At 28.9% G+C, this 25,840-nt stretch overlaps 2 protein-coding genes across 3 annotated transcripts; both read right to left on the bottom strand.

The window, feature by feature from the left end:
- Positions 1-18,601: 18,601 nt before the first annotated feature.
- LOC136090783 (uncharacterized) lies at positions 18,602-19,979 on the bottom strand. 2 transcript variants are annotated; one of them, XM_065817722.1, is made up of 5 exons: positions 19,674-19,979; positions 19,467-19,586; positions 19,136-19,243; positions 18,953-19,011; positions 18,602-18,807 (listed from the first exon to the last, which is right to left on the bottom strand). In XM_065817722.1, exons 1-5 carry the CDS (start codon positions 19,750-19,752, stop codon positions 18,709-18,711), a joined length of 465 nt encoding a protein of 154 aa, XP_065673794.1. In that variant the 5' UTR covers positions 19,753-19,979; the 3' UTR covers positions 18,602-18,708. The 2 variants fall into 2 exon arrangements, with proteins under 2 accessions (XP_065673794.1, XP_065673795.1); XM_065817723.1 differs by having other exon boundaries at positions 18,603-18,807; positions 19,184-19,243.
- Positions 19,980-20,685: 706 nt separating this feature from the next.
- Positions 20,686-21,060, bottom strand: LOC136091133 (uncharacterized). Its single transcript, XM_065818116.1, has one exon. The coding sequence runs from the start codon at positions 21,058-21,060 to the stop codon at positions 20,686-20,688; it is 375 nt and encodes a 124-aa protein (XP_065674188.1).
- Between the last annotated feature and the right edge of the window lie 4,780 nt (positions 21,061-25,840).

The following is a 25,840-nucleotide window of genomic DNA, read 5'->3' on the forward strand; positions in this document are numbered from 1 at the left end:
TGGTTAAGCTATATTGATCTTTTTGTAATAAGAGTGTGTAAGGAATCGCGTTGTTTGCAAGTGGTTAATACCTTTTTAAAATGATATCTTTCAACGGTAAACTGTTTGCCCAAGACGATATGAGAGCGTTACTCGAAATTTTTTGATAAATAAACTGACCGTTGAGCGATGTGCTATAAAACGTCAATTCTTTTGCGTTTTTAACGTTTAATATGACTTTTGATCCGTTTAACCATGTTTTGTAACTGGGTGTAGCAGATCTTTCAAAAGAGGCCGTAGTTAAAAGTGGTACTTTGATCGAAGGGGAGTAAATGGGTTTGTTTGTTCGCAATAGAGTAAAATTTCGATAAAAGTTTCTGCGTTATATTTTCAATTAAAGATAAACCAGCTGTGACAATATTATACATATCTAAAGGTAAGTTTGATGGTAAAACTTGAAACGGTGTGGCTGACAGATCGGGTGTTCGCAATGGTAAATTATTTTGATTTAAAATATGGTAAGGTGAATACGAATTTGATTTCAATTCAACTGTTCTTTCAGTGTGGGCATTTAAGAGTGAAAAACTTATTTTTTTCGCGATAATAACCGTCTCTCAAATGAAGGTTGACACCAAAACAAATAAAAGTTGTTAAATTTTTCAGTAGGAATGCAAGAGCGATTTTTTAAAATATCATAACCTCGTAATAAAATTTGATTGCTTTTAGGATCTGTTCCTTCGTAAACAAAATCTTTGAATGCAATACTGTTTAAATTTAAATTGTGTGAATTATTAGGTAAACTATAATTTAGAGCAGCTGTAAAAATATCCATCCTTTTTTGTTCCCGTTCAGGCCAGATAATTTGTTCAATGTTAAAAAAGGTATTGGTAAAGAAGAAAGCGGTATATCTTGCAAACTAAATCGATAATATTTTCGCTCGTTTGTTTTGGGAAAAAAATGTTGATAAAAAACTTCCCAATAGCTCTGTAGGTTCAAATCCTGTCGCTGAGGAGCTTATGTAAAGAACTTTATCGATATAGATATAAAAGCCGCTTAAAGGAAAACTACAAAATCTATTACAGACTGTTTTTCATTTGCATCAGCGTTTACATGATTGTTCCAAATTTTCCACAACGCGTTAAGAGAAATAAGTACAGAAGGGAGTTCTGTTTCGATATTGAATACGTTGCCAACAGTTTTAATAGTGTTTGTATTTGTTAATATTTTTAATTAAAAAAATGCAATTTGCCAAGGAACAATGTGTTTCTTTTTGGACGATTTAACGCTTTCTGAACTGCCTAATAAATTATTAACATAAATATCATAAGTCTACACTTAAAATATTCGAATCACTCGTGTCGGGTACCATTACACTTAACACATTTTTAGTAACAGCTCTCCATATTTAGGCGTAATCATAATATGTATAAAAGGGCGAACAAAAGTTTCTTCTGTTCTGTCTAAAATGACATCATTTTCAGGTGAAAGTTTGTTTATATCTCCTGCAGCCACATTGGGATGTTTAACATAGATTAAAAAGTTTTTGCTATATTGCGTTGATAAAGAAAAATTATACAAATTGTCATATCTTGATTTAGTGACATCGTAATCGTATTGTAACAAATTTGTAAAATCTTCTATTGCAAATTGAGCATTGTTGTTCTGTTTGAAAAAAAAAAAAAAGTTAATCCGCGTTCCAGGGATTTGGATAGATCGATGGTCGAACGCATAGGATACAGTCCGGAAAGATTATTTTCATTTATTTTCTTTTTAAAATACCATAAAAAATTATAGTTTGGGAACGTTAATGAAAGAGTAACTTTGTAATAACAACTTAACATTGTCTTTATCCAAACTAAATTTTAAAATAATTGTGTTTTCGCTATTATTTACATAACGCAGATGCGTGTTAGAATCAAACAAATATTTCAAATTTAAATATTTTGAAATTGCAAGATTTTTATTTTTCTTGTGATAATTTGAAAAAAAGTCCGATAACGTAAGCCTTGTGTTTAAAGACGCATTGAAAAGTTCAAGTCGTCTTATGAAAAAATCATCTTGATAAAGACTTACTGTTAACGAACCGTAGAGTTTAATGTCAGCTATCACGGAATTAAGTTTGTTAAGATGTTTATAGGTCATATTTTCCACATCTAATATGTCGTAACAAGGAAAAGTATCGCCAGGCAAAGTCGAATGATTGACAATACAAAACAATCGTTTTTGTTAAAAAATAAAAAGGAATTTTTCGAGTAGGATTTGAAATCATATCATTTTGTACGTCTATTAACCATTGTTTAATAGTCGAATTGGATTCCATACTTGAACCAAAACTATTTTCTGATATCGACAAATTTTCGTCTATACAAGTTAGATTTGTAGGAACGTCAATTGACATTAAATGGACGACTGTGTTATTTTTAAAATTAGGTTCATCTAAATCGTTAGCTAATAAAGGTAAAGTAAAATCATTTAAAACATTAAAATGCGTACTTTGTTCGTTTTTATTTTTATTTTTGTTAAAATAAAAAGTACTACAAGTATATTTATTCAAATCCAAAACATCATCAAAAGTCAAGTTGTTCATTTTACTTTGAGTTTTTTATGTAAAGATTTTTTCAACGGTTTGTAAAATGTGTTTATAAATTCGTCAAAGTTTTTATAATAAATGTCTTTATCGTTTTTGTCGATCGGAAAGAAATCTTCTCTTTTTACTTTACAAGTCGTATTTAAATTGTTTACTCGTCCTACTTTATATATATAAACCGGTAAGTGACCGTCTACTGACGGGTTGGCGCGTTTGGATACTTTTAAAATGATTACTTTTTTAGAGTCCCAATAACTTCAATCGCGAGTTGAAGATTTGCTAAACGTGTCTTGTCGATCTTTTTTATATTTTCTTAAATAACATTCTGTTCCAACCGTTAATTTTTGGTTTTTGTATTCTTTTTCTACTCTGTTTAACGATTTAAATGCGTTTTGTCGTCTTTTGTCGAAAGCATATTGATCTATTATGCGTAACGCTATACCGCTTGCGTCATTAACATCCAATTCCTCAGGGCTAATGCCTGTGGCTACTTTTTCTTGTCTGTTTAATTTTTGTTCCATTTGTTCAAGAAATTTACTCCAATTATGTTTTTTTTGTTGGCCTAATTTTGCCAATTTTTGATACAGAAATTTTAATCTTCCGATAGCTGCTTCGGCCAAATAAGCTTTGCTATAATTTTCAGAATTGAAATGATGTATATTTTCTTTTTCGCACCAATCGTTCATTTTGTTGTTAAAAAACTCTGTTCCTTGGTCAGTTTGCAAATATATAAAATTTTTATTGTCGGGTCTGTCAATATCTTTAAATATAACTTTAAAACTGTTCAACACTTTTTCGGCGCTTTTATTTTTGGTCGCTCTTAAATAAACTTTTCGAGATACTCCGTCTACAACAACCAAACAAAATTCAGGTCAATAGGGACTAAAATTTAAATTAAAACTGTTCATGTCGGCTAAATCAGCTTGAAAATATTCGTGCGCATTTTCGTACGAATAACGGTGAGTTTCATAAACCTATGGTTTTCTTGGAGCTTGTATTTTTAAAAACGCGTTTGCTGTTTTTTTAAATAATAATGTTTGATGGGACCATGCGGTAATCATGCCTTCCCATTTTGCAAAAATAGAATTGGTGAGTAGTTGATTCAGTTCTTCATATAATTTCAAATCTGTGCCGTTTTTTTTTATAGAGTCGCATTGAGTCAAAACCTTTTTAACTTGACTTGTATTTGTTAATCCAAATAAACGACTTGACAAGTTTTTAATTTGTTTTGTTTCTAAATGGTCAATTTTGTCTCGCAAATTTTCGTTCATTTTTTCAGTTTTTTATCTCTCAACTTGTATTTTGGTTCCCATTTAATTTTTTTAATTTGTGTTGCTTTGTGTTTTTCACTAGAATTCGCTTTGTGTTTTTCGCTAGAAGTTGATTTTGGTGTGTAAGTCAATTGAGCTGCCAGTTCTTCAAAGGGTTCTTCTTTTTTTTATTCTGAAAATAAAAGCGAATCTGATGGAAACGTTTGTGGAAGAACAGACTTAGGATATATGTACAAGTTTAAATTTTTTGGCAACGCGGTGTCTTGTTTTAACATGGATATAAATATTTCAACACTATCATCGTAAAGTGATATATCAAAGCAATTTTCATGAACAATTAATAAGGGTTTTAAACGTGCAAGATTAGAATTGCACAATGTACCCATTATTATCATCATTTCTAATAAAGATTTTTGCTTCATGTTGGGTTCGACATCATAAAATTGATTTGAATTTTTGATCATTTCGTTCAAAAACATTTCATAATCTTGCACGTGTTGAATAACTTTTTCTTTAAGCAGTACAACTTCGTCAGTTTCTCGAAACGGTAAAGAATGAACCCCGGAAAAGAAAGTTTTAAATGTTAGATATAACATATTTTCTCCAATGGGCGCGTTACTAACAGCGTTTTCATTATAGTTAAATATCAAAAGTTCGTATATATTTTGATTTTGTAACAAATAATGATTTTTATGAATATATTCTTTTAAAATATCATATTCGTCACCTCTAAACATTTCAGCGTATTTTACAATCCACGAGTTGACCAAAGATTTTGATTTTGACAATATATTAAATGCTTTTTCGGCTGAATAACTTTGAGTGTTTATCGAATAAGATTCTAAAAAAGCCGACGTTAGTACAGTATAAGTTCACTTTCTAATGAAGCTTTGCATGAAACTTCCAAAGTTAATTTTTTTTCATTGCGAAATGGCAAGTTGTATTTTTGAACAAAATTTCAAGTTTAGCAAAGTTAAGATCTTTAATTTGATAATAGTCGGCAACAAATCTCAATTTTCTAATAGTGTTCGGAAATGTTAACAAGTTTAAAAATTCGTTTGAATAAAACAAATATTGTTTAGGATCGTTTATTTTTTCATAAATAGTATTTGTTATATTTTGTATAATGTTTGCCAACGATTCGTCTACGTCTACAACTTTCGATAAATATATAATGTAAATTTTTAAATTATTCAAAGTAGCTCTTTCTGTTCTAGGTTTGTACACTTTTAAAGTTATTTAATGAGATCTGTATTGATAATTTATTTGATTTTGACACATATCTATCAAGTGATCAATGATATTATACTTTCGGAGTTCTTGCTGTTTCAAATCTGGATTGTTTGCTAATAATGTAACAACTTCAGACTTTTTCGGTATTTCGTTTGCAAATAAAAATTTATCCAACAGTGTCAAGACGTAAATTTTTGAGCGAGTTTGTTCATTATTTTTGGTGAGAGCAGAGTGAGGAAGTCGCTTTAAACTGTTTTGAACCAAAGAGTGTTTTTGTTGTGACTTGATCGGGTTGTTGTTATCGGAAAAATTGAAAAATTTTTGCGAATTTCTCATCAACCGCAAAGTCTCGCTTATATTTTTTTGATCGACTTGCGAATTAAATTCGTTTTATCTATTTAGGGATAAAATTTGACTAAAAGCATAAGGATCTTGTCCAACGTTTATATAGAGTTTCAATTTTTCTTGACCTGCAAGTATTCGCTCGCTACGTCGCCATTAAGTAAATTTTCCACAGGTAAAATTTTATTCATACTTTGCTGAAATTGAGTTTCGCCATGGAACCTATTTTCTAAATCTATATTGTCGGCATAATTATAAGATTGAGACAAATCGTAAAAATTCAATGTCGAAGAAATATTTGAATCATTTTCGCCTTGCGGTTCACTTGTTGCGTTTTTCGATGTGTTATTTTCTTGATGTTCTTCTAAAGCTCTATTTTTTTATAAATGTCGGTATGAAAAGCATTTTGAGATATAATTTTACGGAGAGCAAGTAAAGGAGACGAAAAATCATAACGTTTATATCTACTCATAATTTAGAAAATATAAATTATCTTTAGTATAATAAAGTTCTTTATTGTAATCCGAATCAAATTGTTGTCTTAACTAATCGATAACAGTTTTTGTAGGTTGTATGATATCAAATGATATTAATTTATTAGAGTAATAATTTATTATTTCGTAAAAAAGTTTGAAACGAGTAGAGTTGAAATAATCTTTTAAAACGTTATAATTATCAGAAAGAAAATCAGATATTGCTTGATTTCTTTCCTTCATTTTTTCTTTTTTCACAACCGATTTCTCGTTTTTGTTAAATTTTGGGTACGGATATAACGACTCTTTCTCAAAAAATTTAATTTTAAAGACCGACGTTATCTTGAAAAGCGTTTTTGATTTTTAATCTTTCATTGTAAGATAATAACTCACAGTTGAGCATTTTAACGGCGTTCAATCGAGTTAAAATTTTTTTTATCCGTATTTTCATTTCGTTCTCATCAAGATCTTTTCGACTTGTCATTTTTGGAATATAATTTTTACCGCGTTCAGCTAATTTTTTTCGTATGTCTTGTCGTTTTGTTGTTTTTTTCTTTTTTATGACGTTACATTGTTCGTAATCGCTTCGTAATAGTTTGAAAAATTCTTCGCTGTCCCATTCAATTGTCTGAATTTCATTCTGATTCAGAAGAATCTCGTTCTGATTCTGAAGATTCTCGTTCTGAAGATTCGTCTGAAGAGTCGTAAATTCCATAACGTTTTCTTATTTTAATTTCTTTTAAAATATACGCTGCTTTATCGGTTTCACTCCATTTCCTTCTTTTTATCGGTTGTTCGATATTTATATTTTTTACTTCTTCGTCTGGCCTTTGCAATTCTTCGCGAGGTTTTTCAATTTCTTATTTGTTTTCTCCACCTTGAAAAGTATTTTGATAAGATTTTATATAATAATATTTTTTAAAATTTGGAGTTTTTGCATACGTAAACGATTGAAAACTTATAATTTTTTTATTGACACTCATTCCGTTATAGTCAAAATCTAATTGACCCTGAATATCGACCGGAATAAATACATTTTGTTCTTTACTGTTAGTAATATTAGTTCTCAATCTTGCAAAGAGCAATTTTTTTTAAATAAAGCCAAATGACCGAGAGGTTTAGATATTTCTTTATTTTATAAATCACTTATTGCGTGATTCATTTTCCACGCGATGGAAAATGATTCACACTTTGATAATTCGTTGTTATCATCAAAGGTGATGATGCATTTATAATGCGATAATAAATTATTCCAAGACGAACTTTGTTTAAAAGGAACCGAATGAAAAATTGTTATCGTTCCAACACCGTGATGTGATCCGCTCGTGCACGCGCCTACATATTGTTGACTCTTTAAACAAAAAGTGCTAATGTCGTCAAAAAATAATATTGTTTTTAATAAACGGTAGTCACTATTTTGAATTCCAAATTTGTCTTTGGAAAAACCCATAACGCGTTGAACAATTTCGTCCAACTTTTCAGGTTCGTTGACTGTTAAAATATCATAGGCTTGTAAATTATTTTTATGGGAATTTATAATGTTTTGCCATATTTTGTGCTGTGCTTCGCTCGGTTCTCTCATTTGAATTAGAAATACCATTTCTGCATCAGGATATTTTCCTAAGTGAATTAAATCGCGAGCCATGGTCATTTTTCTGCTATTAGTCGGTCCAGTTATAATTGTATTTTCAGGAAAGACATCTTTGCATGGTTAAAAAATGTTAAACTTTGGAGCTTCATTTGGACAATTTGGCTCCTTGGATTTTCCTCTAATTTGAAAACTGTCAAACCTTTTTCTTTCAAAATTTCTGTTAACGATTTCGAACCTTGATTTAGAGTGTCTGATATTTTAGTTTCTGTCTCCTTGTCCATTTTTTTGTTAAACAAAAAAAACTTTTTTTTTTTGAATCATTTTTGTTTCAAGTCAATTTATAATATAGAAAAAAAAAGTTTATAGTATCGAGTTAAAATTGAATTTTTTAAATCGTTTCTTCCCATGGCAACCAAAGCTGACATGATCATATCTATATTGCTGTGTTTTCGCATTTATCTTTGGAGCATGTCGTAAGCTATGTCCGTTACTCGATTATGATCATTGTCAATCATTTCAATTTCGTGTTCGCTTACATTTAAGTATCTGGCACATCTTTTCCATTCGCTCGCTATACCTCGTGAAATGTCTGTTAACATTCGTTGCATTTTTGCTCGTACTGTTAAGCAGTAAAATGCTGTCGAGTTTATAACATTTTTTTTTTTTTTTAAAAAAAAGTTGAAAAAAAAATCAAGTATTTATATTCAAACAATATTTATTTTGATACATTTTATTTTTTGACAAAACTCAAAAGAATACTGTAAACACTAAGAATAATTTCCAAATAAAAGTTTTTTTTGTTCTCCAATTTAATATCGTCGTTAACGTCTTCTTTTCTAAAACTGGCATTCACCATTATTTCCAATCCGATTCTTATTTGTTCGACAGTGCTCGCAATTATACGAATAACGTTGTTTTTGCTGTCAAAGATGTCACTTTCTTGACTTACAATACCATCGTTGACAAGATGTAGTGCAAGTAAACTATTACCGAGAGCATTATTGAGATGTGACAATTCTCTTTTTAAAGGTTGTATTTGCCGTTCAAATTTTATTCGTTTTGCACTATAGTTTGAAATTAAAACAACGGTTTTTGATGTCGACACACACATTCGTGCATGTGTTTCACATAATCTATTTTTATTTGCAATTTTTTTGTGAATACTTTTCCAAAAGGTAAGAAAAGTCAATAATTTTGAGTCTTTCAATACATTTTCTAATATTTGTTTTAAAACTTTATAATTTGTTTCTCCTTTTGCGAGATCTCCATTAATTTGCAGATTTGAAATGTTTGCCAATTTTTCAGTAATTTCACAGAGAGCGCACTCCATTTTTCATAATAACAAAAAAATTTTAAATGTTCGATTTTAAAATATATAATATTGGAATTAAAATGTTTTTTTTAAACGTTGACATTGTACTATAATGCTCGGTTTGTTTAATTATATTTTTTTCAAAGTTTAGCAAATGTTGAATATATTTATCACTACAAAATTTTTCAATTTCGGGTAAGACTTTGAGATTTGCATCAACAATTGGATAGAGGGTATGACAGTCTCGAATTTCGGTAAGTATACCATCATCAAAAACGTAGTTTTTTGAGTAAATTTTTTGAGAAAACCAATGGTGTGCTGATTTATACTAATGTTTTTAAAATTGACAGACATTCTATTTTGTTGAATAGGTTGAATTTCGTTATCAAGTTGATCGGGTAAACTTCTAAAATATTTTCTACTCGATATGTATTGTACGCGTTTATATAATTAGATGGCACTAATTTATAATTTGACACTCTTTTTGCACGGTTTTTATGCTTATTTTCCATATTTTCGTTAACAGAATGAACACTGTAGCATTTGATTTTATCGAATCATCGTCAGATTTTATTAGATCGAATAAACCTCCCATTTCTCGTTGTTATTTAACATCAAGATGCTTTTTGTGTTGTAATTTGTGCTTGAAATGATTAACAAAACTCTAAAATAATTGTCATAAGTAAAATCTTTAGTTTCGTATTGGTCAATTAAAAGTTTTTTTTTAAAAATATCCAATTTATACGATTTGATTCTATATTGTTAAAATTTTCTTCATTATATAATAAATTTTGAATATGAAGAGGCAGCAAACTTTTAATAGCTTGATCATGTATATTGTTTATTAAATCTTGTAAAACTTTTTCTTCGTGAACTAAAAATTGACATTTAATTTGGTTATTATTTGTTTTGACAAAGTACCGTAGTGGCCATTTACCATTAATTTTGAAATGGCGTCTTTGACTTTATCATTATTTTTAACAGCTTATTTTCTTTGTTCTATATTTAGCCTTACCATGTTTCGAGCAAGAGGATATTACCATAGAGGTAAAACTTTATAAATTTCTAAAATTTTGCAACCGCAAGATTTTGTTAACCATATTAAGGTGTCTAAAAATTCGCATGTTTCGTGCGGACCTAATTTCATTAATAATTTAAGAGTTTTGTCTTTTTCGATGCCGTAACGCCCGTTTGCTTTCAAGTAACGTTTTGCCATTATTTCTGTCGTAGAATAATTTTCCAACGGAATACAATCTTTTTCAACCATGGGAGAAAACCAACTACTTTTTCTTGATATGCAGGGTCCATCGCAATTTTGCAATGTACCAACGCGCCAGTAGAAAAAACGTTTTAACGTTTTAACGATAATAATTTTTTATCACATTGCCTAGTGTACGACACTCATAACCGAGCAAATACTTCATCTGAAAAGGTAAAGATTTTAATTGAGCTCCTCCATATTGTCCGTTTTCGTCCATAAATAATAAACAACCTCTTATATTTTTATTTAAATTCAATTCTTTTATTTTCGAATCAAAATAATCAGTGTCTAAAGCGTATCGTTGTGCTCCGTTGTTAGAGATTCCTCCTCGAACACTATTTTCAATCATTTGTTGATGTTGCGCCGTTAGAGGGTATTGTATTTGAATTAAACTCTTTGTAGAGTTTAATTTACTTGTAAAACTAAACATGCTTAGATGAGGCAATATACGAAAATTGGTATTTTTAAAAGTTCTTTCATTAAAATCAATCATAACAGAAGCAAGCGCGACAGTTTCCAAAACTGTATATATTGGCAATAACGATTTTAAATTTTTTGTTTCTAAAAAACTCTATAATTTTGAAACTGTCGTGTATGAATCTTTAATTTTTTTTATTTCCTCTTCCAAATTTTTAGATTTCATTAGATCGTTTTGGGCGAAAAGTTCTATTGAAGGCACACTTTTTTATTCAATGTTTAACAGTTCGTCATTAATTTGTGAATAGGGAAACAGATTTTTTTTTATAAAGCAATTTGTATTCATCATCGGAAATTAAATTTTGAATTTGTGGATAAAACGGTTCTAAATAGTGTGTCATTGTAACAATAATTTCACGCTGAGCTTTTTTTGAAGTCATACTACTGGCTTGATCTAACGAAGAATTGAGCAATCAAATCTTAACAAATACGTTTTCCATGTTGCTATATTTTAATAATGCGTCAGAAGATTCTGTTTCAGAATCAGCGCAATGATTATATAAAGGAATGTCGAGTATTTTTTAAAACCCTTCCATGATCATTATCCGGTTGTCAAAGGAAGCGTTATGGGCAAAACTGGGAGAAGCTAAATAATTATCAGTTCTGCCCAAGTTCTTGTTACAAAAATCATGCGCGAGTCCGTACGTTTCACCAGTAAAATGATCATGATCAATAACGGCATAGTCTTCAAAAGTAGAAAGGAACAAATTACAACGAGCAAATAGTTTTTCTCGCGAATCTTTTATTCGAAGTAAGTTGTCAAATACAATTTCGGTTTCATAGTTGTTTTCAATATCGACCATGCATTGAAACCACAATTGTGAATATGAAAAATTTAGTTTTGAAATAAAATATAAAAATGTGACAGGATCAATTTCGTTATTCTGTAAATATATCGATGGGACAGAAAATTCAGACACACATTTTTGAAAGAGATTGTTTAAAAAATAAGGTTAATTATGAATAATATCAACTTCGTCACCTTCAAACCATATTATTATTTTTTCTTTATCCATTATGAGCGTACATAAAAGTTTAAGAAGAGATATAATATCATAAGCTGTTATTCGGACCGACTGACTTAATAATCCGATTTTTACTCTGTAAGAACGAAAACAAGTCCGCCATTTGCAACATATATAAAAACATAAAGATATTTGATAGAGATCAGTTTTAATTTTTTCAGCTTTGTTCGATATCAAGTAATTTTGAACTTTTTTAGGAGTCATAAACAATTCTAACTTGGATATTTTTTTAAATAAAAAATTGACAACTCGAATACGGCGGTCAAAATAAATTTTAATATTGTTATGGTTTTGCATTTCAAATTCTTGAAGAGTCAGCGGTTTGTTATATATATCTATATATGATATTTTATCTATCGGGAGTCAACAGATACTGCACAACTGATTTTCTTTTTCCCATACTAAATTTCTATCTTCCTTTGAAATATTTAAAAAATCAAAGCGAGGTTTCAAAATTTGATATAAAAATCTTACCAAATTATCTGTTAAAATAATAATATGAAAGACTCGCAACTCTAATTTTAACTGTTCTATATTTTCACAAGTATCTCTTGTGTTATTTAATTTTTCCCACAAATTGTCTCTATGAGTCTTTTGTAAAATCGAGATAGCATTTTCAAAACAAAGTGGCAATTCGTTTAAAGGATTTTTTTGAAGACTGTCTATTGTGTTTTCGTAATAAAACACCCACTGTGTGATAATATTTCCTAAAATATCCAAGCCAAACATTTTCTTGCTAAACTTTCATTTACACACTGAATACAACGCTGTGGCAATAATAACTTAATTCTGATAACGGCGTTATTGTATCTGAAGCAATGTTATTACTTTGTAAAATAGCCGTTTCACAATCATAAGTAATGAAAAACGGAAAACAGTTTTGACCCTCTCTAATAAATTGATCTTGTGGCTCGTAATAAGTCCTTTTGTCATTATAAATACACTTGTCAGGAACGTAAAAACATTTGCAAATTTTTTTATGCGAAATTTTTGCTGTAAATTTTTGTCCGCACTTGTCGCAGTGACAAATTCCTTCTTCATATCTTGTTTTTGAACTATGCAAATTTTATTGGTGTTGTCAGCATTTTTTCTTTCGTTTGCTTTTTGACGTTTTATTTCTGAAAGAAAGTCTTTATAGGGATTTTGGTCTTCTCTTGTTATATTTGCACTTTCGTAGATAATTTCAAGTAATAACTCCAAATTTTTTTTGTATTGCGATTTTAATCGAGGATGTAAAAGCCGAACTCTTTTTGTGTGTTTTCTCAAACTAAAAATTTTAAAATTTAATTTGTCAAAAGGAGGTTCGTAAAATATTTCGCAAAATTCTAAAAGTTATTCATATGTCATATTGTAACATTTAATTTTTAAAGATCGTAAGGCCGTATACAAGTGACCATTTTCGGTGTTTTCAAATAAAATTCGATATATTTTGTCTTCAGAACTAAAATCCGACAAGTTGTTTTCAAATAATTTAAGATTCCATTTTTTTAAGGTATTGGTTTTCCATTTTCGAATTAACAAACCGATCATTAAAGCAGCATAAAAACAAAGACCTCAATCAAATAACCGCTGTAATCTAAAAACATTTTTTTTTCTGATTATAATTAAAAACTGTCCACGTTGTCGGACGACGAATATTGCCGTCATGTGGACGATTCCATTCTCCTTCCCATTCGTCCAATGTTTTGTCTTTTTTTTTTCATGACATTTTTCTGAAATATGGACTTTTATTTTTTCATAATATTCAAGTCGTTTTTATGAAATTTTTTTTTTATTTTTTTCATAATATTCAAGTCTAGCTTTTGCAATTTTGTCTTTATTTTTTTCATAATATTCAAGTCTAGCTTTTGCAATTATATCTTCATTTTTTTCATAATATTCAAGCTGTTTTTTGCAGTTTTGTCTTTTTTATTTCATAATATTCAAGCTGTTTTTTTGCAATTTTGTCTTTATTTTTTACATAATATTCAGGCTGTATTTTTGCAATTTTGTCTTTATTTTTTAAAAAATATTTATGGCATACATCTGCAATTTTGTTTTTTCGATATTTGCAAAACTTCTTTTCGTCATTGTCTTCTTCATTAATTTTTCTTTTTCCAGATAAATTAAAATTCCCTAAGTTTGACATTGAAGTTTCGCTCAATCGAATTAGACTTTTGATTTTAAAATTGCATAATCTGATGATGCGCCATTGACTGTCATTGTCTAAAATATTAAATATAGAACGGATATTGTTATCTTTAATATACTGTAAATTTACAAGTCCTGTTAACGGCTTAATGAAATAGACAGGAGAATTGTAACACCTTTTTATTAACTTGCACCAATTTTGCGCTTTTTTGCACCTATTTTTTGCACTATTTTTTGCACTATTTTTTTTTGCACTATTTTTTTTGCACTATTTTTTGCACCTTTTTTGCACCTATTTTTGCGCTTTAGCCATTGAGTCGATAAGACGTGTTTTTGTTCGAGCGTAAGTTTCAGGATTTTATATATATACCCGTTGTGCACATCACTGTTGATTCAACGTTGACTGAGTGCTTCCGAGCAGTGTTGATTTACCGTTGACTGAGTGCAGAGTTTTGTTAACATTTGCAACGGTGTTTTACAGTTGTTCCGTCAACGATGAATCACTGTTGCTTTGTTATTGTTAATTTAACGTTGGTTGAATGCTTTTTATTAGTGTTGATCAACCGTTAGTTGACTGCGGAGTTTTGTTTACATTTGCAACGGTGCTTTAAGGTTTTTAACTGTTGATTTCACTTCGTTAATGAAATTTAATCGTTTATAATTAAAAATAAATACAATATAAAGTAAATGAAAGTATATAAATACTCATTTAAGTAATTATATAGTTTTAATTATTTTGTGTTTTAATTATATAATAATAATTAAGAAACAAGGAAACGATGAAGCGCATTTTTTATATTATTGTAACAAAACTATATATATATAGTTTTATGTATGCAAATGTATTCATAAAACTATGTATATATAATTTTGTTACAATAATATAAAAAATGTATATATACATTTGTTATGCACAAGTTTTATGTTTACAAATGTATACATTTGTTTTATACTTGCTGCGTTATTCCAACGAATAACTAAATTTTATTTGTAATTTATCTTAAAAGAGTATCCTTATACTAATGTCCTCTAGATCCTCAAGGATTTTCTTATGAAAAACTTATGGATACAAAATAATTTTTTCCGTTTCTATTTATCTAGTAAATAATTAGAAACAGAAACAATATTAATTAATAAGTAAAATATTATCTGCATTTTAAATTTATTTTCAAATAAAACGATGTTATTTTTTTTTTTATTGTTTTCTGTCGTTTGACGTTTATATAGCGTGCCATGCATACGCAACCACTTTCCTATGGCGGTTGTTATGTCGCTATCTTTAGCAGTTTTATCTTGTAGTTTGATAGCATCTAAAAAAACACACAACATAAACAAACAATGATGCATCAAAAAAAGTAACAACCCGAAATAAGTAAGAATCCGAAATAAGTAACAAGTATTATAATACGGCCGGATTTATGCCGAACGTTTATAGGAGCCCCACAGCACGGCCTGTGGTGGATTATGTGTTAAGCAAAAATAGGCAGTTACCTAAAGCCCGGATTGAATATAGGACTGTAATTTTAGTATAAAGTTAGAAAGTAAACGTTAGTTACTTTACTTTGCTTATTGACTTCAAAAAAAATAATCTAACGTTAGATTATTTTTTTTGAAGTCAATAAGTAAAGAAGTAAATAACGTTTATTTTCTAACTTTATACTAAAATTACTAAATGTGTTGTTATACCTTTTATATTGTACAATATAAAAGGTATAACAACACATTTTGTAATTCTAATTAAGCCTTCTGCCTAAGGCACGAAATAAACCCGCCACTGAAGAGCATTTTAATGACAACCGATGGAAAAACAACAACAAGGTAAAAACTCAAAGATGTACTTACCAATAATAGCAGAAAATAATACTGGGCACTTTTCACAAAATGAGATTTTCTGATTACTGTCTTTTATGTTAAAATGACACGAAGCCTCGTCGCTCATCAATTTTTTCATGACATTGTAAGTCATATCTATGGAAGATTTTCCACCAACATTACATACTGATTCTACCTGGGAAAAAAAAGTTGTTAACTTTAAAAACGACACAAAATTCAAGGTAAAAAACAACTTAAGCCAAAAACAAAAATAATAATGTACAACTTCTCACTGCATAATCCTTGTTTACTATTAGTCAGGGTAGCATGGTTTTAACCAAATGGTTTAAACCAATTAAAAAAATGTTGGTTTAAACCAAATTAATTTTCTTTTTTAAAAAGATTTGAACTTACAACAGAAAACTAAAACAGGGTTATGTTAACAAATACAACTAATCTTTAATATAGATATTTTTTTTAAATCCATGATTTTTGTTTCTGTTTTTTCATAGAATAGAGTCCTCAGTGTTCTTATAGAACAGAGCAGTAATAAATTAGTAATAACACTTATTTATCTGTTTTCTTCTACAGGCTTTTTCTTCTACAGGCTTTTTCTCCTTCATTAGGTTCATCAAGAAGCATTGCTTCCTGATGAACTTATTTCATCAGGAAGTTTTCTTAACGATATATATGTGTGTGTGTGTGTGTGTATATATATATATATATATATATATATATATATATATATATATATATATATATATATATATATATATATATATATATATATATATATATATATATATATATATATACACACACACACACATATATATATCGTTAAGAAAACTTCCTGATGAAATAAATATTTAAATGTTTAGCAAAACTATAAGTAGTTCTAACATAATTTATTGATACCACAAAAAATGTCTCAAAAAACTGGGCGCAAATGTGATATGATTTGGTTAAAATATATACGAGTGACTGTTCCGGAAAGAAAGGGGTGCAGAGCAGTTTGTAATGCGTGTAGAAAAGAAATGAAAGGTCAAATTCAAAGGATGCATGAACATATAAAAAAGTGCAAGCAATCACAAGCCCATGAAATTATGGAGTCAATGGAAGATCAACAACTTCTTGAAGGTAGTTAAATTACTGCATTGCCATTTTAAATTTAAACTTTCAATAAATTGTAAACATATATATTTGAATTATCATGTATAGACATATTAATTTAGAATAAATCAATAAACTGCAATTTCATTTTAAAGGTAACTCACCATCAACGTCACAACAACAAATGAAAAGGTCTCAGCTCAATTCAACGTCAGCTGATAAATATTTGAAAATAGATAAGTTTTTCACACAAACAAGCCTCAAAGAGAAAGATTTATTTGATCTGCAACTTGGTAGATTTATATACAGTACAAACTCTAGCTTCAGAACAGTTGAACACAAAGAATTTTATATATAAAAATAAAAAATTTATCAATATGCTTTATCCAGGATACACTGTACCTAATAGAACTCAAATCGGAGGAGAAATATTAGATAGGGTTTATGCAGAAAAAATTGAAAAATGTAATGTATTGAATGGTAAAATTGTAGCCATGTCTTTAGATGGCTGGAGTAATGTACATAATGAACCTATAGTTTGTATCTCTGTAATTACAGATAAAATTAACATTTTAGTAGAAACAATCAACACTTCTGGTCATTCACATACTGGTGAATATCTTGAATATCTTGTAAATTTGGATGCACAGTAAAAAGCTTTGTGACTGAAAATGCAACTAATATGAAATCAATGAGACAAGTACTGTCATCTATAAGAGATATTATCATAACTTTTGGGTGTGCTGCTCATATGCTGAATCTTTTAGCAAATGATCTTTACATTGAAAATGTGAGCAAATGTTACACAAATAATAAAATATATAAGAAATAATCATAAAGCTGGAGCAATTTATAAATTAAATGGAGGAGCAAAATTGCCACTTTCTACTGAAACTCGCTAGAATTCTGTATGTGATTCACTTGAAAAATATGTCAACAACTGGAGCATCATTTTCACAATGTTTGAAAAAAATAAAGACTTAGATCCTATGATTGGTAAAAAAGTAAGTGATATACAGATAAAGCGAAACACAGAAGATTTATCAAAATATTAAAACCAATTGCAGTAGCTCTAGATAAGTTGCAAAGAGATCAAACAAAAATAAGTGACACTGTTGAAATTTTTAAAGATTTTATAAACAGTTTATCATTTTTAACAAACGAAAAAAAAAAAAATTGAATCTAGATACCTTCAGACTGTCAATGATGCTCATTTCCTGGCAAACACAATAGATCCTTGATATTTTGGATGTAATCTTTTTGAAAATGAAAATGAAGCTGCCATGAATTTCGCAGATAAAGAGTTCAAGAATTTGTTACTAATAGTATTCAAATTAAAAGCCAAATCTGCTCCATTCGATAAAAGCTATTTGTATAGTGAATCTGTTTTAAAAAATGTATCACCACTAGAATGGTGGAAATCTCTAAAAATTGTGATTTCAACATAATGGATATTGAAGGTTTATTAAATGCACCAGCTTCTAGTGCTGGAATGGAAAGAATTTTTTCAACTTTTGGCCTTGTTCATTCTAAGTTAAGAAATCAATTGCGGGTAGAAAAAGCAGCAAAGCTTGTATTTACATATAGAACATTAAACAATGATGTATTGAATAATTTTAATAAAATATTACAATAATATTGATAAAGAATATAGTTTACTCAAATAAAATGCATTATACTTTTTTTTAATTTAAAAAGATAACTAAATACGGCATTATTTAATAAAAACCTAATTTTAACCAAAAAAACCATGGTTTTTTTGGTTTTTTTAAAAAAACCCATGGTTTTTAGTTTTTTTCAAAAAAACCGGTTTTTTTGCAACCCTGCTATAAGCTGACAGATTAACTTCCAGATCCAAAATTTCATTAAAACTTAGTTTTGACACATGTAATGGTTTGACTAAGGATTTTAAATCATTCTGCTTAAATGAGAATTAAGTCATTAAAGTTTTTTTCTATTCATGCTATTGCTGCTAACATTGTTCTTTTAAAGGCTTTAAAAAAATTAAGATAAATTTAATTTAGACAATTTTAATTTACTAGCTACAACTAGGGTTATAAAATTACAGGAATAAAATTACTAGATTTGTTCATAAAGAAATATTAAATGAACTTTTTCTTACTTTGATCAGAAATATGGTCTTTATCTGTTTCCCCAGCATTCTTATGAACTTCTTTATTAATTGCTTTTTCACAAGTTAACTAAAGAATGAGTATAGTTATCAGTTAGTTTGCAGATAATCACAAAAATAAAAAAATTTCGGCCAATAAATTTTTTTTTTGTAAAAAGAAGTCAAAGAAACTCAACTAAAGACTACTCCTTATTATTAATTTCAACATTACTGACCCCTTCACTGGAACTATTTGCTGCAGAATTGCTGTATGAAGATACACAAGAACCATTATCTGTAATTTATTGTTAATAAATCCATCAGTATGAAAACTTCATTCATCAGTATGAAAAAAGAACAGAAAGAAAACAAAACTTTAGTGAAACTGGATTTTTATAATATATAAACATAATCTTTACTGTCTAATTTTGGAAATGGTGTACTGGAAGAACAGAATTCATCCTCACTTGTTTCTGTATCCATTGACTTCTTTTTTTTTGATGTTCTGGCATTAGCAAATCTTTTTTCTAGAAATGAAACAAAAACCTTAGTTGTACTTATTGTTATTTCTTTTTTTTTTGAATATTTAAATTTATTCAATTGAAAATTTTAAAGTTGATCTATACATAAGAGTTACTTCAACACTACAAGTACTAGTTGTGGTTTTCTTGACTAATAACAGTAACATTCAATATAATCTGATTCAAATCAAAAAGTTTCATACAAGAAATACATTTAAAAAATGCTCACCGAATTGGTTTTGATATGCAAATGAATAAATTTGGTTGTACTTTCTTTTTCCTAATTGTGGATTGTGATCAGATTCAGATTCTGAGCATGTTTTAATGGAATCACAACTGATGTAACTCTCTAAAAATATACTAATTCACATAAATAAAATTCATTTAAATTTAGTATTATTTTAATAAATAATGAATTGAATTCCCTTATAAATACCTGCACTCCCAAAATTTTGTATTAAAACAAAAAATAACCAATTAGTTCCAGGATTTTGGAAACGTTTAATATGTGGCATCTTTAGTATCTTACATCTGTGGCATCTTTAGTATCTTACATCTACATCTTTAGTATTGCAAGGCCAACTAATAAACTCTTGTCCTTCTTCTTTTTCAATCCAGTTGGTTGGCACTGTGCCGTATTGGATTTTACTCCACCCATTTGCATGTGGTTCTACCCATTTTACTTTAAGAAAATGCCATAATTGTCGGAATAATATAATATCAGTGTCGGAATTGTAATCTATTTACAAAAAATCTTTTTGTAATATATATTTAAAATCAAAAATCAATTTAAAATAAGAAGAAAAAAGGTATTTGATAGTATTGATATGTGAATATTGACATTATTGGGTTTTTAAATATATTCAATAATTAAAAAAATATATCCAATAATTAAAATTACAACTTCAAAACAAAATTAAATACTTAAATCAACTAACCAGTTAAAATCAATCAAACAATTAAAAACAATCAAACAGTTAGAATCAATCAAACAGTAAAAAATTGTTCCAAGACATTAAAACAACAAAAATGAAAACAACAAATTTACATATACATTTATTTAATGTATCAAATGTCACAATGAATTAAAGTCATAAAAACAAAACCCCCTTTTGAAAAAGGCATAATGATTGCATTGGAAAAAAGTGCTTCTTTTTTAAAAACAGATTCAGTATAATTATCAATCGTAGATATAAAAAAGATATTGTATGTAGACGACAAGTCTGGTTCATTAAAATAATGCAAGAAATATTTTAATTTGATTAACCTTCCAAGGAACATATCTTCACAAAGCTTTTTTGTTATAATTGTGAACTCAGACTTTGCAATAAAAAAGAAGCTATTTTTTTCCCCTCATTTTCATGGAGTTGTGACTTTTCTTCTAACCTTTTGACAGTCTGAGATATAACATATCTCCCTGAGTGTACCACTTTTTTTAAACATCCTAATTAATTTTCAAATGGATAAGCAGATAGCTCATTTAAAGACTTATTATGATTTAAAACATCATCAGCTATGTGTATTAGAGAATGGACATTATAAGATGAAAAAGTCTCTCCATATAGTATAACAGCCTCATTAGTAAACCAAATAAATAACTTTTTGGAAAATATTACATAACGTTTTTGTTTACAGAAAACATTAGAAAGAAGTATACGCGTAGCAATTGACAAAGCAAGAAACAAATTGTATTCTTTACCAGAGATCTTACCTTTTAGTACAACTAATCCAGAGTACAAGAGAAAGAAACGAAACTCTACAGCCTTAAAATATAACAAGTCATCTAGTTTTGTTGCAGTACGTTGAAATTCTGAAGGGGTCATTTCTGCAATAAGAAGCATTTCAGCTGATATTTAATCAATTACATTTTGGTTTAATCTATGTGTTGATGGTCTTCTCACCCAGTTGTGTAACAATCTCTTCACCACTCCTAAACATATCAGATGCATGTAATCCAATACAAATCCACTTACCATAGAAAAGTCTTAAGAAAGTAAAGGAGAGAGTGGTTTGTGTTGATGTAAATCATAAACACCACAACTAAACTTTGCATCTGTTCTAGGTGGTGCAGATGTGCCTAACAGCCTTACACCTTGTTTAAATGAACCATGCTCTTCACATCTTTCACAAGAGTTGTATCCACTGTGACCTTGAATACACTTTAAAAATGCTCTTGCTGGAGCGTCACATATAAAAGCAGTTAAACAGACAGGAAAATAAATATTATTATGCTCATACCCTTTATTTAACAAATGCTTCATTTCTTCAATAAACTCCTCAAGGTAGCAAGAAACATTGTTAGGTTTAATTTCACCATACCACAGAGCAACCAAATATGGAGAACTTTTATTAACTTTGATCAAAATTGGCCGAAACAATTTGCATTGACTTGAATATACCTTCACTCCATTTATATTGACTGTCAAGTCTAAAGACTTCTGTGTATCTTTTGAGAATGCTAAATAATATAATAAAGCATTAGCTACTGTTAGATATATGAAATCACCGCCAGCTTTTTTAATAATATTCATATTGCGTAATGTTTTCTTTAATGTTCTGTTATCTTTTGGTAAACTTGGTACAACACTATTTAAATAAATTAAAAGCTCATTTAACGGAGCAGTTTTAATGTTATGTTTTAAAGACCACGTTCGTAGAAAAGATATGGTTGTTACATCTTGATTAGCTATTTCAATATTTTCATTTACATCTGTTGTACTGTTGTATATTTTTTCATTATCTGAGGAATCAATATCAAAGGGAACACAGTCATCTTCATCGGATAAAGTATAATTACTAGAAAAATTATTTATGCTGTCAGAGTCAGAGGAATAACAGTTTTTAAAATTTTGCTTAGTGCAGACAATATTTTCAATTAGTTTTTGATGGTTAGTTTCAATTGGAATTTTCTTGATGTTTGATAATTCTGCAGTAGAAACTGCTGAAGTAGAGCCTGATGAAGGAACTTTTTTGTCTCTATTCTTATCTTCTTCTAATTAATCATTAATCTGACAATTTTTATTGCGCCAGTCTCTCATGTAATGCTTAAAATAACTACTTCGAGATTTTTTAATCATAACCAGTAGTATATTTAACAAAACTTGGTAATTTTTCAAGTATTTGCTACAATTTTATCATGAAATAAAAATTATACGCTTATAAGAATATTCTAAAACTAGCAGAAAGCAACCAGTAATATGGGTTATGGTCGGTCTGTTACATAATTAATTTATAGAGGCTTTTCTCCACAATTTAAGGTTGTGAAACCTTAACTAATACCCTTTTAAAAAAACGCCTTCAAATTGAAAAAACTAAACAATCTGTAAAATTAAGAAAATTGTCTTGAAAACTTTAGTTTAATTTAAAAGACATCATAATAGATTTAAAATATTTTCATTAAAAAGCAAAATAACAAATACTTCAAGGAGCCAAACTATAAACATTAAAGATAAAAAATCAAATTGAGATAAATAAATTGCATTTATATAGCTAAATATATTGTCTTGCCTTACAGTAAATTTTAAAAGCAGTGAGTTCAATAAATTAAACTACAAAATAATTATTTTTAACAATAGAATGTAGCATCATTATATTATGATAATTGGGTAATGAACCAATTTAACTATATTTAAGTTTAATTGGTGAAAAACAAATAAATTTCAATTAAAAAAGATAAAAACAAATTAAATATACAACATAATATATTATTAAAAAAAAAAATTACAAATTACAAAATTTAACCTTTACATACAATAACTTGTGACATGATTAAAATTTACCAATCACGCATGTATAAATGTGTGGTTGGTAAAGTTTTACTCGCGCTGAAACGACGTTGAAGCAACAGTGTCCTGACAACAGTTGTAAATGGCGATTTTATCACCGTTAGTTTATTAGTGTTAATTCGTTGATCGCCGTTGATCACCACTCAACATCACCGGATCAACGTTGAATCAGCAGTGTTGTGCACAACGGGTATAAATCTATGTTTTTTCGTATTCTTTTTATTTCCTTTTCCTCATATTCTCATTTTTCTAACATTATTTCTTCTCTATTATTGCTTTATCTTATTAGCTTATAAATTATTTTCTACTTTTAAATCATAGTATATTATATTGCCTATATTCGTGTCTAAAATAACAGTTTTGTCGTACTTCGCGCACCTATATTTATGTATACCTATAATTATATACTTATATTTTATTATATATATTTTTATCTATATATTATATTATAAAAATAGTTGTGACTAAGATTTTATTTACGCTTTAGTTCGCTTATATTTTTACAGAGTTTACAAATTTTTTTTTCTTTTTTTTTTTTCTTGCTTTAAAGATTTTTGTAAACTTTTCAATTTTTGCTCGTTGTTTGACCGCCAACGTTTAAGCGTGTAAACGATTTTCTAATATATTATTCTATTAAAATAAGTTTTGAAATAAATTTTTAACCTTTTTTTAAATTTTTTGTCCGCAATTTTTGTGTCTTGACAAAATCCAAAATTTATTAATAATTAATAAATATAATTACGGAAAAATTATCACTATCTATTTACTTATATCTGTAATCAAATTGCTAATATTAGTGAGTTATATACGTATAAATTTATTATATTAAAAAAAGTAATTAAAGAGATTGGACGTGTTATTGGAGCTTAATAAAGTTATTCAGTTTTTTGGTATATGTATACAAAATACTTTGTATATTGTTTTCACCGTTTGGAGCAGATTTTTCGGTTACTAATACTGGTCTACTGGTTTTGGTATACTTTTCTGCTTTCACGCTGTGATTTTTAACAGAACTGGTAAACTCAAGTTATAAATTTAGTTTCAACTTAGCTTTATTTAATCTAATATCCCATATTAATATATTCAACCAACCGTATCAACTCTATAGTATATACTCCCGAGGGAAAATTTAAATCTTATCTCAATTAACAACAAATATTGTAAAAAATAAAAATAAAATTGGCTGCTTGGATACCGTCACCACAAAAAATGGTAACCAAGACGGAAATAGAAGTGCTAATCAAGAGAATATCTGTTCTTGAAACAGCGATTGTTGTGAAAGATAATTAAATTGTGGAATTAGAGAAAAGAGTTAAAACGCTGGAGGACAAAACAACAAATGCTGTGACTTCAACAGTGAACATTGGAAATGATTGGGTTAATGTGGTGTCGCGAAACGCAAAAAAACCGATAGAACAACTAGTTGTGGTTAATGCAGCAATTAATGAGCAGGAGGAGCGAAAGAAACGCGAAAAGAACGTCATTATATATGGAATTAAAGAGTCGAGCAAAACGGAAAGCAAAGATAAAATTGAAGAAGACAAGAAAGCAATTGAAGACTTACTAAAAACAATAGGAAAAAAAAAAGTTAAATCGATACATTTAAGGAGATTCAAATCAAAAAACGCTGCCAAACCAGGCCCGATTCTACTCGAGTTATCTAAAGGCGAAAGAAATCCTCTCTTACTCGCGTCAAAAAAGCTAAGAGAAAAGCAAGATTTTAAAGAAGTCTATATATGCCCAGACTTGACAGAGGCCGAGAGACTACAGGACTTTGAGTTGAGGAAGAAACGAAACGACTTAAATTCGAAGCTTGACGCCAACTTGCCCTTTCGATATGCGATTCGTGGAAACGAGATTGTGCGATTTAAAAAACAACTATAGAGAAAAAAAAAATGAAAGCGAAAAAAAGCGAAAATTTATCGTATTTATCCTGTATATATTTGAATGCCACTTCACTAATCAACAAGTTTGAGGAATTTAAAGTATTGTGTCACCTGAATGAACCAAACATAATCGGAGTAACGAAAACATGGTTTAGTGAAACTTCAATTACGTGTGTGGAAAATTTTTGTTTATATCGTAGCGACAGAAAAGATGGCCGCGTGGGCGGAGGAGTTTGTATTTACGTGAATAGCGAAATAACGTCTTATGAAGTAAATGAAAAATGGCTATTGACGACTGACTTAGAACAAATCTGGACTGTACTAGTTTTCGGAAACGACAAATATTTGGTAGGATGCATGTACCAACCAAACGATGTGGAAGATATGGAACTGTTCAGAAATGTTTTCAGAACTGCAAGAGAATATGTGGACAAACGGGGTTTTAAAGATCTTTTAATAATGGGTGACTTTAATTTTCCGAAAATTGAATGGTCAGACGGAGCAGTTCGTGCAATAAATTCCAGTGAACACTCGATAGAACATCATTTCTCGGAAATAATAAACGACGAATTTCTAATTCAGCACGTCGCGATACCTACTTTTCAACTAAACGAATCAACGTACGAGAATACATCGGACTTACTGTTCACAGTAAACGAACAAAGATTATTTCAAGTTGAGACAAATGCGGAATTAGGGAATATAAGCAAAGGACATCTTGTAATTTGCTTTAAATATGCACTTAATCACCATGAGACAAAAACTGTAGCTAGCAATCGGAATTATATTTTAAAAAAGCTGACTTCGCAGGAATGAACAAATTTTTTACAAATACAGACTGGGTAAACATTTTTGATGCAATTAATGTCCAGGAGATGTACGACACGCTCATTTTTTATGTTAAAGAAGCTTGTCAAAAATATATACCGTGT

Source organism: Hydra vulgaris, chromosome 14 (genome assembly GCF_038396675.1).
Source record: "Hydra vulgaris chromosome 14, alternate assembly HydraT2T_AEP".
Taxonomy (NCBI): Eukaryota; Metazoa; Cnidaria; class Hydrozoa; order Anthoathecata; family Hydridae; genus Hydra; species Hydra vulgaris.